The 16,723-nt window shown below is 42.7% G+C and overlaps 1 protein-coding gene across 3 annotated transcripts in view; it reads right to left on the bottom strand.

Annotated features, from left to right (window-relative positions):
* The window catches only part of STK39 (serine/threonine kinase 39), a 319,217-nt gene that overhangs the window by 174,847 nt on the left and 127,647 nt on the right, over window positions 1-16,723 (bottom strand). For all 3 annotated transcript variants that reach the window (XR_009740264.1, XM_061436130.1, XM_061436142.1), the window contains exons 9-10: window positions 10,388-10,436; window positions 10,221-10,286 (exon numbers count right to left, since the gene is read on the bottom strand). Coding sequence is in view for 2 of the 3 variants with exons in the window: in XM_061436130.1 (XP_061292114.1) it covers window positions 10,221-10,286; window positions 10,388-10,436 (115 nt within the window). In the remaining variant the exon portion in view is untranslated. The remainder of the gene's footprint in view (window positions 1-10,220; window positions 10,287-10,387; window positions 10,437-16,723) is intronic.

Genomic DNA, 16,723 nt, shown 5'->3' with positions numbered 1-16,723 from the left:
CTGAGATTTGTCTTTTGGAGATGAGTTATATAAAATGCATGTCAGATTACTGTGATTTGTTAACAGGAAATGTAATTTAAAGTGAGAAGTGGTAATAACAAGAAATACCTAAACCATCACCCTTCAACCTCCTGCCCAATAAAAAACAAAACAAAACAAAACCATCTGATAGCGGTGCCTAGTACTCAGTACTAGTACCTAGTAGCTCAGAAGAGACCTAACATACTTTAGATCCTTCTATTCTGAAGGCAATGGCACCCCACTCCAGTACTCTTGCCTAGAAAACCCCATGGACAGAGGAACCTGGTAGGCTGCAGTCCATGGGGTCGCTAAGTCAGACACGACTGAGCAACTTCACTTTCACTTTTCACTTTCATGCATTGGAGAAGGAAATGGCAACCCACTCCAGTGTTCTTGCCTGGAGAATCCCAGGGACGGGGGAGCCTGGTGGGCTGCAGTCCATGGGGTCACACAGAGTCGGACATGACTGAAGAGACTTAGCGATTCTGACCAAACCTGAGACCGTCAACCAAGCTGGACCAGCCTGCAGTTCATAACCACACAGAATTAAAACCTACTGCTGCCCTCTACTGGGCAGACCTGGAACAAAACTAACATCCACCCATCAAGTATTTGAAATCACCTAATTTCTTCTCTGGTTTCTTGATAATGTATAAATTTCAACATTTATAAATTAATGATAAGCTTCCAAGAAGAGGGGGAGCAATTTTACAAAAATTCAGACCCATTTTCCCTCTTTATCAACTAAAAGAAGCGACAAAATGGTAGCAAACTGGGAGCCTGGCTTCAGACTTGGCTACTATATGACAGCATGAACTTGGTCAGGGCCCAACCAACCTAGGTCTCAATTTTCAGGTCTGCAAATGAAAGAATCACAAACCAGGAGATATTTATGGTCCTGGTTGCTCTTTTTCATTCATTTTTCAAAATGTATAGCTTTTTCTTAAAAAGCTGTAATAATCTAACATATTATACCTCTATTCTGTTACTCAGGACTTCACTGATTATTACAAGGACTCAATGGACATGAGTCTGAGTAAACTCTGGTAGTTGGTGATGGACAGGGAGGCCTGGCATGTTGCAGTCCATGGGGCTGCAAAGAGTCGGACACGACTGAGCGACTGAACTGAACTTAGTAACGAGATAGATGTAAACCAAGGGTTTTGCATTGCATGAAGACCCACAGTAAGTATGAGTCCCCCTCTCTCCCTTTCCCACGTTCCCCCTGGGACCAGCTCCAAGACATTTTCTATTCTTGTAGGACATTCTACACCCATATCCTTAAGTATTTGTTCTCTGCTGCTCTCTGAGTTTTCCAGGTCTGGTGATGCAGGCACTATATTCCCCACTGAAAGGCAAGCCCAACAGCTGCACTGTATCCTTTTATCTGTCTGCACACCCTGTGTCCATTATTGGCAGCAGTGGTTGTGATGGCAGCAGCCCTTACTGCAGCAGAAACAGCAATGGTAGCAGTGGTATCCCCAGCGGCCGGAGTGAAAAAGGTTACAGAAAAGCAACAGTGATATTAAAATAACAAAACTGTAATAGTAAAGCCGTGTGCGTGTGTGTGTGTGTGTGTGTGTGTGTGTGTGTGTGTGTATGTTAGTCGCTCAGTCGTGTCCAACTCTTCCAGACCCCATGGATTACAGCCTGCCAAGCTCCTCCGTCCATGGAATTCTCCAGGAAAGGATACTGGAGTGGGTTGCCGTTTCCTTCTCCAGGGGATCTTCCCAACCCAGGGATCAAAACCGGGTCTCCTGCATTGCAGGCAGATTTTTTTTACCATCTGAGCCACCAGGGAAGCCCAGTAAAGCCATATATGTGATTATAAAAATAATAAAATTTACCATGATTATGATAATAACTAGATTTATAGAGTCATTTACTATTTTGTGCCAACTATTGTGCTATACACTTCCTATGCTTACCTTATTTCGTTCTCAAAAGCCTGAGGTGGGTTGTTATTACCTCCCCCATGTTATGAATGAGACACCAAGCCTCTGGCAGGTGTTAACAACTGCTAATGCTACCAAACTCCTACTAGCCATTTCTCTTCCCTTTAGAATCCCCAAAGCCCTTTTATCACATTATTGTCTCCACATCTGCAAGAACCCTGGCAAACTCACCACATTCCTACGATGAAGTTTACAGGGTTCTCCCTGCGCCCACGAATGGCATGGACTCCCCCTGCACCACCTTCATGTGTATTAAACAGCAGACTGTGGGCTCTGAGAATGACAATTGTGCCTCCCCAACAGCCTGCTTTTCCTGACAGCAAAGTGTTGGTCACTCAGTTATGTGTGACTCTTTGCGATCCCATGCACTGTAGCCCACCAAGTTCCTCTGTCCATGGAATTCTCCAGGCAAGAATACTGGAGTGGGTGGGCATTCCCTTCTCCAGGGGATCTTTCCGACCCAGTGATCAAACCCAGGTCTCTTGCACTGCAGACAAATTCTTTACCATCTGAGCCACCAGGGAAGCCCCTGCCTTTCCTATTTGTGCTGTTTAATCCTGCCCACCCTCTCCATCTGTATCTCCTTCCTATCCTCTCCCTTTCCTTCTTCTTTCTTCTGAGGTACAATTCAGTGGAAAGAGCACCGAAGCAGAAATAAGAATTGCCTGTTTAAGCAATGCGACTTTAAGCAAATCTTTTCAGCTCTCATGCATTCCTCCGCAGTACATAATAACACCTGCCCTGCCTACCTGTCTTGGAGCACAATTGTTTCAAATAAATAAGGAAGCATATCTGAAAGCAGTCTAACAGGTGTGAAAGGATAGCAGCTCTATGTGTATTTAATTCCTAGTGTTCTTAGGCTCTTCACAAACAAGTCCCCCACTTCACACAGTGGAGGGGATTGCTGTGGAGAGGGATGCCCTGGCCCGCACCCACTGCCAGCGCCTTGATGAGGCAGAGAACATTGGGACAATGGCGATGAAATAACGACGGTCATTCTTTCCTTCTTTTGGCAGGCCTCCGTGGGCTCTTACTCCATTCTACCCAGAGCAACGGCAACAGCCACCCACATCACCCCTCCTCCCCCACCTGCCTTAAGGCCTCTTTCCTTGCTTCCTGTTTCACTGCATATTTCTAAATTGCCTGTCTGCGGTAACCACAAGAATTATTCTCCTTATTTATCAATACATGATATCCACAGCAGCCACTGTTGAATGGAGCGCCCAGTGTGAGTCAAACGCAGCACCAGACTCCCTGGGCAGATCCTCTCACCCCCAGGGCAGCACCATGTCAGTGTCCTTGGCTGCATCTGAAAGATCAGGCAGCAGAGCCAACAAAGGTCACCGATTCAAATGCTTCCGCTTCCAGACCTGGTACAGAGGCTGGAGCAGCACCATTGCCACCACTCACCTCGATCTGAACACCACACGCTAGCATAATGTTCACTGTCTGCAAGGCTGCTGGGAAATTATAGAGAACTCCTATCATTTATATCCTCTGAATGTACAACCACAATGCCACAAAGCAGAAATGTTTCCTCGAAAAAGGACCAACGACCCAGTAAATATTCACTTTACCTTTTAATGTTTAATATAAAGAGGGAATGTAATATTAATGTGTCCTTCCTATTAAGAGCTAATTGTGTTTACAGTGAAGAAGCTGACAGATGCTCCTTAAGCACGTGATAACATCACCAGTAAAGGATTAAATCAACATCATGTGCCTTGTAATATGATACGCCAAGAGGAACATGGCATCACTTATAAGACAGTCCCATCAAAAATGCATACACTGCATCTAATCATGAAGAATTACCAGACAAACCCAAACTACAAAACAGCTGTCCTTACTCTTTAAAAGTGTCACAGTTGTAAAAGAAAAAGAAAGACTGTTCCAAATTAAAGAAGACTAAAGGAAAGATCAAACTATACGATCCTGGATTGGGTCCTACACCAGGCAAACTATCATTGGCAGAATTTATATGAGATCTGAAAATTAAGTAATAGTTTTGCACCAGTTAGTCTCCTGATGTTGACAATCATACTGTGATATAAGAGAATGTCCTTGTTTTTAGAAAATACACACTGAAGTATATTTAAAGATAAAGGGCATCATGTCTATAGCTTTGAAACGTTCCAAAAGAAAGCATGAGAGAAAATAGAGAGAAATGTTTATACTATTCTGCTAACATTTTTGTAAGTCTGAAATTATTTCAAAATAAAAAGTAAAAACAGTACCAGTTATCAATACATGTCAAGTTTCAAATGTGAACTATAATATTCCTACCTACTGATTCCTAAATACACAGAAAGACCACATGGAGCCAACAGCCTTGGGTCATTAATATAAAACCAATCTCAGAGCCTGATATAACAAATTCCGGTACCCACAAACACCATCCGAGTTCTTTGAATTCACAAGGGCTTCACCCAAATGTAGTAGTGATAAAATACCCCCTTCCTCCTGATAATCACTCACCATTTTTAACTTCTCAATTTCATAATTAAGAATATTCAAACCATAAATCCTCCAGTGAGTCTACTCCCCATGAAAACACAGACAACCATATTAAAAAGATACACTGTGTTTTGTTTCCCCACTTCATCCCTTCTCTGGCCAACATACTTTTTAGCTAAGCAGTCATCCCTTCTCTGGCCAACATACTTTTTAGCTAAGCAGTTGGCATTTAGACAGGGTGCCCCTGTCCTGCCATCAGTGAGCTTTAGCCACAGCAAGTATATGAATATGAGTGTGAGTGTGTGGGGACCCAAGGTTTATTTCACAAACATAAAGCAAAGACTTCAGCCAACTCTGATACTCAGATGCTCCTGCAGAAAGTGCAAAGAGTTCTAAGCATCTGCATCTGATTCTAACAGAATGATTTACACCTTTTCCACCCAGCGATTCCAGGAATGTTAATGATGGAACAATACTTGGCCAAGCTTTCAAACACCAAAAGACAGCTGGAGACAGGCCCCTAAAAAAGCCACATGAGAAGAAAATAAAGCCTTTTCTTCTCATGCACGAGGATAAGGAATAAGCTAAGAAGTTATACAGCTGCACTTACTCTGTCCTCCTGGGTCATTATTAGCATGTTCTCATTTAGAATTTACAATGTCCTATGGTCAGTGAAAAAGTTGGCTTAAAGCTCAACATTCAGAAAACGAAGATCATGGCATCCGGTCCCATCACTTCATGGGAAATAGATGGGGAAACAGTGGAAACAGTGTCAGACTTTATTTTTTGGGGCTCCAAAATCATTGTAGATGGTGACTGCAGCCATGAAATTAAAAGATGCTTACTCCTTGGAAGGAAAGTTATGACCAACATAGATAGCATATTCAAAAGCAGAGACATTACTTTGCCAACAAAGGTTGGTCTAGTCAAGGCTATGGTTTTTCCTGTGGTCATGTATGGATGTGAGAGTTGGACTGTGAAGAAGGCTGAGCGCCGAAGAATTGATGCTTTTGAACTGTGTTGTTGGAGAAGACTCTTGAGAGTCCCTTGGACTGCAAGGAGATCCAACCAGTCCATTCTAAAAGAGATCAGCCCTGGGGTTTCTTTAGAAGGAATGACGATAAAGCTGAAACTTCAGTACTTTGGCCACCTCATGGGAAGAGTTGACTCATTGGAAAAGACTGATGCTGGGAGGGATTGGGGGCAGGAGGAGAAGGGGACGACAGAGGATGAGATGGCTGGATGGCATCACTGACTCGATGGACGTGAGTCTGAGTGAACTCCGGGAGTTGGTGATGGACAGGGAGGCCTGGCGTGCTGTGATTCATGGGGTCGCAAAGAGTCAGACGTGAATGAGCGACTGAACTGAACTGAACTGATGGTCCAGAAACACCAAATCTCTCATTACCCCCTTCTCCACATTCCTGAGGTCAGAAAGAATTTCCATTTCATAGACAGAAAAATCAAGGTGAAAGAAAATTAAGCACCTTCCTGGTGGTCCAGTGGTTAAGAATCTGCCTGCCAATGCAGGGGACACAGGTTGGATCCCCGGCCTGGGAAGATTCCACATGCCACGAGGCAACTGAGCCCATGCACCACAGCTACTGAGCCCGAACACCTAGAGACTATGCTCTGCAACCAGAGGCCCCTGCACCTAGAGAAAGCCCACAGGCAGCAACAAAGATCCAACACAGACATAAATAAATAAATAAAACTGATTTCTGAACAACACTACCTTTCAGCAAAAGAACCTCGAATGGACCAAATACTCTGCTTCCAGGGGAAAAAAACAAAAACAAATATCCTTAATTTCTGAAGTTACTTTTACATCCAAAAAAACAAAATCATTTTATGTCACTAAATTACCATAGAAGACGCACTGGTCTGTCTCTATTTTTTAATGTGCTTTTCCTGATTTAGAGGAGTCATTCTGGACGCAGACAAGATCACCTACCCATGTGGAATTATGTGGCTCTCAACGAATGCTTCACATTTGGGGCAATCATGAATATGAGAAGCCTCTTTCTTTCACATCAAAAGACTGCATTGATGGGCTCCATGGGCAGTCCTAAGGGCAGCTACAATACCAGTCCCTCTCTCTCTTAAATATGAGGGTTGTTCATGTTACAAAAAACACGTATTGAAAAACAGCTCTTAACTTGGATTACCATAAGGGAGGAGCAGCAGAGATTATGGTTTATGACAACGAATTTCAAACAGCTTGGTTCCCAAAATGTCCAAAGCTTGGTCAACACACCCAGTTGTCATGTAAACACTGGTGTATCAATGAACTGTTTCTGTTTTAAAAACAACAAACTGAGGAGACAAAAATCAAGGGACTAACAAAGAGTAGCCTGTGAGGAACATATCCCCAACCAAGAAACTAGAGTACAGTTAACTAGGGGCACCACAGCACACAGGAAGGGAGACCGCTGAGAAGATGCCAATCAAGACAAGTCCAAGAAAGTGTAACACAGAGAGCACTAGCGGCTCCTCTGTATTGATTTTAAATTACATTTACTTAAACACTTTAAGAACCTACATGTAGAGAGTCATCTTACCACAAGGGTTTTCAATTCACACAGTGATTAAAATAGTATTTACTTCCTAGTGGCCACGCCCACATGAGGGGTTTCGAATGAGGAACAGCAGGGATGCTCATCAACATCACGAGCCCAGGAGAAGGAGCGTGGTTTATTATTAACAGGAAGCCCAGGAACAAGTATATGCCAAGCATTTGAGAGGTTCAAGAGAGTGACAAACGAGTTTCAAATGGCTTTTCCTTGGCCCACTGAAGCATGCATTCACTGAGTCAACAAACACTTGTGGGCACTTACTATGAACAAGACACGCATTCTGATGGATGCTGTCCTGGTTGGCATACCTGCCATGGAACCTACGGGCAAGGAATGGCGTGTAGTTGAGAACCAACTTACACTGTAAAACGAGAATTATGACAGGAAAACAGCCAACGTAATGAAGCTGGAGAGTCAGAATAACATTACTATGGGGCCCTTCTCTTTTCTATTATGATGTTTAAAGAACTAATTCACATTCTGTGTGACTCTGTGTGACTTTGAAATGTGTGGCCATTTTCCTTTCAAAGGAATGAATGACAAGCCCTGAGGTTTAAGTCTCAGATCAAGGAGCAAACAAAAGGGCAGAAGACATGGTTGGAAAATCATCTCCCAAAAGGAGCTCTTTGTTATTTAAGATACATTCAAAATGAAATTTGGAATGCACAGCACAATAATATGTAACAATATGTAATCTAAATTTTAAAAAAAGGGAAGTGACAGCCTGAACAGTCTTTGCTGATGGAGTGTCAAAGGAAAGTACGGGTTATGTAGTAAGAACTAGAGGTGCTTTAAGTTTGGTATACAATAGAGTTGACTCTTAACACAAGTTTGATGTGCAAGTCCATTCACATACAGATTTTTTTCAGTGTTCACTACAGTACAACACAATCCACAATTCAGTGAATCTGCAGGTACAGAGGAACCATATACACCGAGGGCAAACTATAAATTAACGCTCAGATTTGAGACTGCACAGAGGGCTGGCGTGCTGTTCAAGGGTCAATGGTATAAGGCAGGAAGTTGAAATGGTGCCATGAATTTAAGGCTAAGGAGCTTGCACTTTATTTGATAGGCAACTTGTTTCCCCCCATTTATTTGCTTTTGTTTAATTTTGGAAATCACGTTTGAGCAATTAAGTGACATGCTTAGACAGTTAATCTTGCACTAGTGCCCAAGGTGGAATGGGTGTAGGAGAGTAGTTATTAACAGAAATCTACTGCAAATGTTCAATTAAAAACAGGAGGAAACATTCCAAGAAACGGTGCAGAGGGAAACATGGAGAGGACTCAGAAGACAAAGAAGGTGGCGTCTGATACAAAAAGCAGCCCAGGGTCCTGAGGTCAGGCGGCTCACGGAGTAGCACCAAACACAGGCAGGTGCGGTCTGGGAGGGGAAACACGCTGTATAAGGAGCCGAGCTGGAGGCGGGAGGGGGAGGGCTGGGCAGGACGCAGGCTTGGGAAAGCCCTTCTGGGAGCAGCTACAGGATGAGATCAGAGGGAAACCGAAGCAAAGGCCTTTGGGGGCACACACTGTGAAAGTTAGTGGCTTTCTAACAGCTTTCTTCACCTGTGGCTGACATTCTAGTTATCTGATCAGAGGACCCCATGCTAGACCCCAACACCCCAGGCAAACACTCCAGGCACCTCCTTAAGCGTTCTGGACGGAGTCCCCGCACTCTGGTGGGTACTCTCGACTTTCTGTTGCCTCAAACTGAAGCTCTGGCTTCTCTATGCTGCCCCTTGGGAGGTCTCACTCCGATGCTGCTGCTGCTAAGTCACGTCAGTCGTGTCTGACTCTGTGCAACCCCATAGACGGTAGCCCACCAGGCTCCCCTGTCCCTGGGATTCTCCAGGCAAGAAAATTGGAATGGGTTGCCATTTCCTTCTCCAATGCATGAAAGTAATAAATGAAAGCAAAGTCGCTCAGTCGTGTCTGACCCTCAGCGACCCCATGGACTGCAGCCTACCAGGCTCCTCCATCCGTGGGATTTCCCAGGCAAGAGTACTGGAATGGGGTGCCATTGCCTTTTCCAGTCACTCTGATGGAATATTGCTAAATTTTCACTTTTCCTTCAGAGCCATCCCAGAGACCAGCCCTGGTTCACATCTCCACAGTCAGGATAGTGATCCCCCATCACCTGCCCAGACTCACAGCCTGAGAACCAGCCCATTCCAAAGAATTCTGCAGGTCTAGGAGACGGGCTCAGATACCCGCACAAGATGGGTCATTTCTTGAAGTCTATTTTAAAATCTAATATTTAAAGCAATTTGAAAGCATCAGCTAAATGTATTTCATACCCAGTGATTTAGAAAAAGCAGTGTCTAGACGTTAACAGTCCAAGTTACTAACACTTATGTATCCTGAGATGCAACCTCTCATGCATGTATTTCTTGGCCAATTTTATTTACAGAGCAGACAACTTAGATTCATGTCAACTTCCCCTGTAAGTATTAATTGTAAAAAGGAAATAAAAAGAACCTTCCCCTTTCTAAATCTGTGCCTACATCAATATTTTAAATTTAAATATCTAATACAATTTTAAAATCAAACTAAACCAAACCAAATCTGAGGTTAAATTTTGTTAAGTTTCATACCATAATAAAATCTGTCATTACAAGCAAGAAAAACTCTGGGTCAAACATAAATACACTCACACATACATACCATTTTTAAAAAAAATTTTAAATCCAGTTTTTTAGGTAATTATTAACATAATTTAGTTAACATAGCATAGACTACAGAAAAAATCAAGGTCTTTTATGAGAAAAGAAACTATGTCACTCAGATATTCAAAATAACCATTAAAAATGAAAGTTTTGTTTTTCATTTTGTCATTTCAAGCTGATTACAAATGACTGTTCATCTTTGGTAAAATCCACCCCCCAAAAAAGATATTCAAAGATATTTTACCTCTCCAGTGTTTTAGTCTCAACACAAGCCCCTCCCCTCCGAACTTCTTTAAGCAAAGCCAATAAATGGAAAAATGAAATCATTTTGAGTTTCACATTGTTTCTACACCCAAACACATAGCTGCAGCCTGAGGTAACCAAAAGGCAAAATGCAGTTATCTGAGTAATCACTAACCCAGTAATCTCTAAATACACACCCTGACTATGTGGAAATCTTTTTTCTTATTCTTCTACAGGCTCCACTTCCCTGGGTGCGGGAGAGGCTCCCACTGGGGCCAGAGTGCTCATGGCGCTTACCTTTTTGGCTCTTTGGGCTATGTCTGGTGTTCTTGTAAGCAGCTTTTCAATCAGGTACTCTCTGTTCTGCAAAACAAATATTCCCAATGTTTGACATCAAATATGATACACTGAAATTCATAGTGATTTAAAAATAGCAGATTTACTTGGGTTTTTAAGCATGTTACCTTGGCTTTCTGGAAGAATTTGCATTTTAAAAGTTCTGCTGCTGTGGGCCTGAAAGATCAATAATAAATTAGAGTTGAAACAATGACCACTCAATAAAGACACTGCCTTGATGAAACAACTTAATCCTAGAGTCTTTCTGGAAGACCAGTTTCAGGAATAGCACACCACAGACTAAATTCATCGTAAGCCGGCACCAAATAAACTGGCGCCGATTTTCCAGTTCTTTTCAAACACCTCGACTGCAAAACACACACACTCCTGTAAGTTAAATATGTGGGGCATGATCAGCTTTCCATCCTCCATCCCCACACTTCACTAAGTGAATGCAGGGTTTCTAAAAGGTGGCAGACTGACACGTCCGTGAGCTAAATCCCTGTATTATTCAGAAGCAGGACAAGCGGCAGTGTGACCCTATCAAGGAAACTATGTCCACAGTGTTCTACGATTCTCCATGAGCGGCGGCGGCTGCAAGGGGACCACGCATGCGTACAGGCTCTATCCACCCACCGAGTCACCCTGTCTAAAGTGTACTTGGACTACTGTTTTTCAAGGAAACATAAATGTGACAGTGACTAATAGAATGCAAAGTCACTTAAAAGATTACGAGACTAGTCTGATTGTTTCCTCATGTGTCACTTGTTTCTCTGTCCTGTATTTTCCATAAACTGACAGTTGGGTCTAAAGGACTGGCTAGGCTGACACAAGTATTTGGGGGAAGAACACTTCATAGATGATGCACATTGTAATTACTGCAGCACTGGGAGGCACATGATGATAGGTTATTTCACTGGGACAGATGTTATGTTGAACCACTTGGTCCCCAGGCCCGAGATCTCTCCAAGGTAAGTCTGCCCCACTGCAACCAGCAAGTTTTCTGTTAGATAATACTTTGCCATGATATGCATATCCGGTCCTGGAGAATCTTTCACCTGCTGGTTGTAGCATCTTTGCCTTAAATAATTATTTCATTGGAGGTGGCAGGACACTGATTTTTCTACTTCTATCATTCCTTCTACATTAAATAACTGGCACTCTTCCACAAAGAACCACTCCCTTCATCAACAGGTCCTGCAGGCATGCAGGAAGAATCACATAAACCTAGAGGACAGACAGAGAGCAAAATAACTGGGCTCCTCTCTTAAAAATGCTGGTGTCGTAGAAGAAAAGGGGAGGCGTGAGGGGACTGTTTTAGATGAAAACAGATTTAAACATAAAACTAAAATCAACGTGTGACCCTCTCCTGAGTTTTGAATTTTAAGAGGAGAAGAAGCTACAAGAGACATTGAGAAACAGAGATGGGTGAATGTGCTAGGCAGCGGACAATTTTAGGAAATTTCTGTTCATTTACTTCAGCGTGGAAAAGTATTTTGGTGATGGAGGAATGTGTCTTTATTTGGAGGGAACGCATGCTGACGTCGTAAGTTTGTTCCTTATTTTCTGTTCAGCCAATAAAATTTAGATAAATAGGGACAGCAGATATGAGAAAGGTGAATAATTGTTGAATCTAGGAGTTTACAAAGACGTAAACACTGTTATTTTATCATCTTTTCTGTATGTTTTAAATTTTTCATAATAAAAAACTGGGAGGGGGGAAGGAAGCCTGACTGAGTATCATTAGGTCTCTTCTCAGGCAGTGATTGTTGAAGTGCCTAAGACTACTGTGCTACGGAATCCAAGTTTACAGGGAGCCCTCACACTTGAAGAGACTGGAAACCAGGACTCTGAACCAGGAAGCCCCACTAAAATGTTTCCAGGGACCCAGCATACAAAAGAATTAGGGAACGTCGTTCGGTGCAATGGTGAACTGTGACAGTCTGCAGGGGCCATAGACTGCATTTCTGTGCAAAGACATTTTCTCTTTAAATTGTTACTGTGCTTTTCCTCAATTTCAAGTGGAACACTGGTTACAAGTACCTAATAAAGAACCCCAAACGGCCATAGCCATTGCAACCAGCAGCCTCTAATTGCTAATTTCTTTGAGTAAACAAAGGTCTACATGACAGGCGGGCCACACTTTACATTCTGTGTTCCATAGTCCTTGGCAAGTCGATTCAAATTCAGCAATTTTTACCTTGGACCTTGTTTCTGTTCTTTGCTTACCAGGCAACTAGAACTAAAAAGGATAACTCAAGTGATTTAACTTTGGTTGCTTTTTTTTTTTTTTTAACGTAGACTACTTTTAAGAGATCACTGGTAGAGTTTTTTGCTTTCAGCAACTGCAAATTCATCCTTTCACTCTCTCAGTAAGTATGCAACGAACACCTGCTATTTGTCAGGTATCATGCTAATACTAGGCACACTCTGATGACGATGAAAGGCATAAACACCACCCTCATCGGCTTACAATCTGCCAGATAAGAGACTATGCTGTCGGGCAGGGAGAGGATGGTCAGAACATCCTAACACATGGGTTGTGTCAGTGGGAAGGAGACGGCTACTGAGAGAACATTCAGAACCATTACACAAGGGACTGGGTATGTTTGGCAACTTACGCTGTGAAACCAAATTTCAAAAACCAAGACACGTACAAAATAACCTAGATTTAATTTTTCAAAGTGAAAAGAAAAGAAACCTAAGAAAATTAAGATGATGAAGGAGCTCAAGGCTACTCTTTTGGTTGAAAGCCTCCACTCTCTCTGGTCAAAGGGCTTCCCTGGTGGCTCGGATGGTAAAGAATCTGTCTGCCGTGTGGGAGACCTGGGTTGGATCCTGGGGTTGGGAAAATTCCCTGGAGAAGAGAATGGCTACCCACTCCAGTGTTCTTGCCTGGAAAACTCCATGGACAGAGGAGCCTGGCAGGCTACAGTCCATAGCGTCACAGAGAGTCGAACACGACTGAGCCACTAACACTCTCATTTTTTTTCTGGTCATTACTGTTTTGACACAGTCTCCTGGCTGGTCTCTCTGCCACTTCTCTCTTCCTCATTCCAACCCACCATCCACACTGCTCCCTAGCTGGCTTCTAAGCAAAAATATTTTCTTATCCCTCCTAAAGGATTTTAGTGTCCTGAGATCCCAACTCCTCCAGCCTCACTTCCAATCATGCCCCACACCAACTTATCCTCCAAACACAGTGACGGTCTCACCCACGCCTTGCTCTTTCATGGCCAAGCACACTGCTGTGCTTCAGAATTGTTTGTAACCAACTGGCACACCCTTGCTTATCCATCAAGAACCCATTTAAATGGCATCCATCTTCAAAGATACTTCTCCCAGCTCCTACAAGTAGAATTCATTGCTCACACACCAATCCACCCACACTCATTTTGCAATTATCTGTTTCTGTATCTCCCTGCTCCACCTCACTAGGTTACAAGCCCTTCCAAGGAAGGGACCACACAGTGTTCATTTTTTCATAGCCCCAAAGCCTAACACAGACCACAAAACTGCTACAGCTCAATTTCATGCCAGAATCAAATACAGGGTAAAAGTGATGTTACTAGACATCTGAGCACCAAACTACAACTTCTGGAACTAGAGTTAGCACCAAATTCTAAGCATCTATTCAATATAGTAGAGAACAGGAGAATGATGTAATGAAGACAAGACTCAGGCTAACAAGAAACAAAAGGAAAGAGGTGTATCTGCGTGTGATGGAGGCACTGAGGAGCAAAGTCACAAATGCCTTCCTTTCTTTCTCCCCTTAACCCCCACCTCCTCGCTTTAGCTTACCAAGGTCAAGTGTAGGACCCACGTAAAGAGAAGGCTGGGAAATGCCAGATATACCTGGAGATGAAGGAAGGCAAAAGCAGAAGGGGGCTGCAGAGGATGAGATGCTTAGATGGCATCACCAACTCAAAGGACAGGAATCGGAGCAAACTCCAGAAGTGGAGGACAGAGGAGCCTACAATACGGGGTTGCAAAGCACTGGACATGACTGAGTGACTGAACAACAACAACCTGGAGATACAGGCCTGGGACTGTGTTTCCTTCCCCAGCAAGGTCATTTCTGAGGTCATCAAGACTGTCAAGGGGAAAAGCATGCTGAAGAGAAGAGAAAACTCTGTTCTCTGAGCTCTACTCTTAACTTCATCAACAGACACAGAAGCACAGTGACATGAGAAATGAGAAGTCGTTTAAAAAGCCACACTCCTTTTTTAACAGGATTAATATTTAAATAATAGGTAACCCTGACTCTATAAAAGAGAACAGCTAAATAGCAGATCCCTTTGGAGTTGAATTCTACATATGTCAAACTGCCTCCATAAAAAGTTTGGAAAAGTAGGAGGAATGATGAAAATGAGGAAGGGAAGAAAGTGAGGGAAGGTATGAGAAAAATCGAGATGCACGTTGCCCATTTGATTTTAGGGTTTTCACGTTTTGGGCTTATGTTATAGAGATTACTATGTGTGCGTGCTCAGTCGTGTCCAACTCTTTGCGACCCCATGGACTGCAGCCTGCCAGGCTCCTCTATCCATTGGATTTCCCAGGCAAGAATACTGGAGTGGGCTGCCATTTCATTCTCCAGGGGATCTTCCCAATCCAGGGATCAAACCCACATCTCCTATATTGGCAGGCGGATTCTTGACCGCTGAGCCACCTGGGAAGCCCATGGAAATGACCAGTGCAGGGTTAATGCAGGAACCATCAATGCTGCCTGCCTCTTAGCCGAGTACTACAGTAGAAAGAATTCTGCAAGCATTGTTATGTCTTACAAGGCCACTAACAATTATCAAGCAATACAATATTACAAGCAAACAGCATATTACAAGAAATGCTAAATTGCTATACCAGCAACTGTAATGATGTCCCAGGCTTTGAATAATGATTCGATTTTAAATCCTTAAAAACAATGCGGAAGGAGTCTGCAAGCAGCAACATTCTCAGAAGAAAATCCCTTAAAGGATTCAAATACATGTGGATAAGCCAAAGTCCACCAAGACTTAAAATAATGTTCAAAGGATTCAGGATGAATATGATACAGTTTAAATAGTTCTGAAAATTTGTATCTTAACTTCTAACAATACATTCACCTCCGGCAGAGCTGTATTTCTCACCCTGCCCCCACTCCCAAAGAAATATTTAAGTTTTATTTGCTTCCAATGGATTCATCTATGCAACATCCACTCCTTTGTGGATGGAAAAATGTGCCCCAAAAATGCTAGTTATTTTTATAGTTGCCATCCATATAAAATATGTAGCCTCTAAGAGAAAGGATTTTTTTAAGAATAGCAAAATGTTCTGCTATGCAAATACAAGCAAATCTTTGTCTATGCAAATGCAGGGCACAGACTTGGATGAGGCAAAGAACTCTGACACCCAGCTCTCAGGCAATGGGAAGTTCCAAGAGTTCTTGAGGTTGACAGAAAGCACAGCTCCTTCTCAGCTAGCCTGAGGGCTCTCACACTGCAATGATTCCGTCTGGTCACTGTTACCCAGTGATATGTTTTCACTCATTGCTAAAGAAAGGCACTCAGTAAAACCAAGGTGTTGGTACCAGTTAACTGCTTTTAGACCACAAGCAGAGGATCTATATGCTGGCAACAGAAATAAATATAAGGATCAAAATTCCTGCCTTCACCCCTCTCTCAACCCACTACAATCTGGTTTGGCTCTGAAATTCTTTTCAGTGAGTCTAAATCATCCCCAAACTGCAAGCTCCCCATTGCTTCCAGGTGTTCAAGAAATACCACTGAGTATGTAATGCAGACCAGTCACTGTGGACAGAAAGACAGAGAGACAGAAAGATGAGACACACAGACTCTCCTTCTAAAAACCTAAGGAACTCATGAGGAAACTGGATATGTAAGTCAATTAATCTACATAGTGCAGTAAGTGCTACAAGAGACATATCCTCAAATAGGAAGTAGGAAACCAGAAGTTGCAGTGACTCCGCTGGTCAGGAAAAGACAGGTAAATAATGAAGAAAGAAAGAAAATGGTAATCCCAATTTCATGAATACTTAGAAATACTCAGGCACTGTGTTCTCTGCTTTAAATGCATTATCTTGTCCCATCCCCATAGCAACACTACGACCTGATGTTATTAAGCCCATTTTACAGACAAGGAAACTGAGGCATACAGATGATGAGGAAGAAGGGCTAGGACTCTCGCCCAAATGTATCTAACTTTGAGAATATGGGGCCTTTGAACTAAGCGGTGAAAGACAGGTGGAAAGGGGAGAGGAGAAGAGGAAAAATATTTGGACAATATAAGCAAAGGCAGAGAAGACAGGAAATATTCACACTTTCAGACTTGCACAACAATTAAATGTTTACTTATTAATTCAGTCATGAATACATATTTTAATTGCATCCTATCATAATACTGTTTTTTTCTACCCTCACATCTCCCAAATCATTTTTACCCAAACTTCCTACACTGTGTTTTTTTCA

Source organism: Bos javanicus, chromosome 2, assembly GCF_032452875.1.
Source record: "Bos javanicus breed banteng chromosome 2, ARS-OSU_banteng_1.0, whole genome shotgun sequence".
Taxonomy (NCBI): Eukaryota; Metazoa; Chordata; class Mammalia; order Artiodactyla; family Bovidae; genus Bos; species Bos javanicus.
Note: the sequence above shows the minus strand (reverse complement) of the source record. Positions and strands in the feature narration are given on the sequence as shown.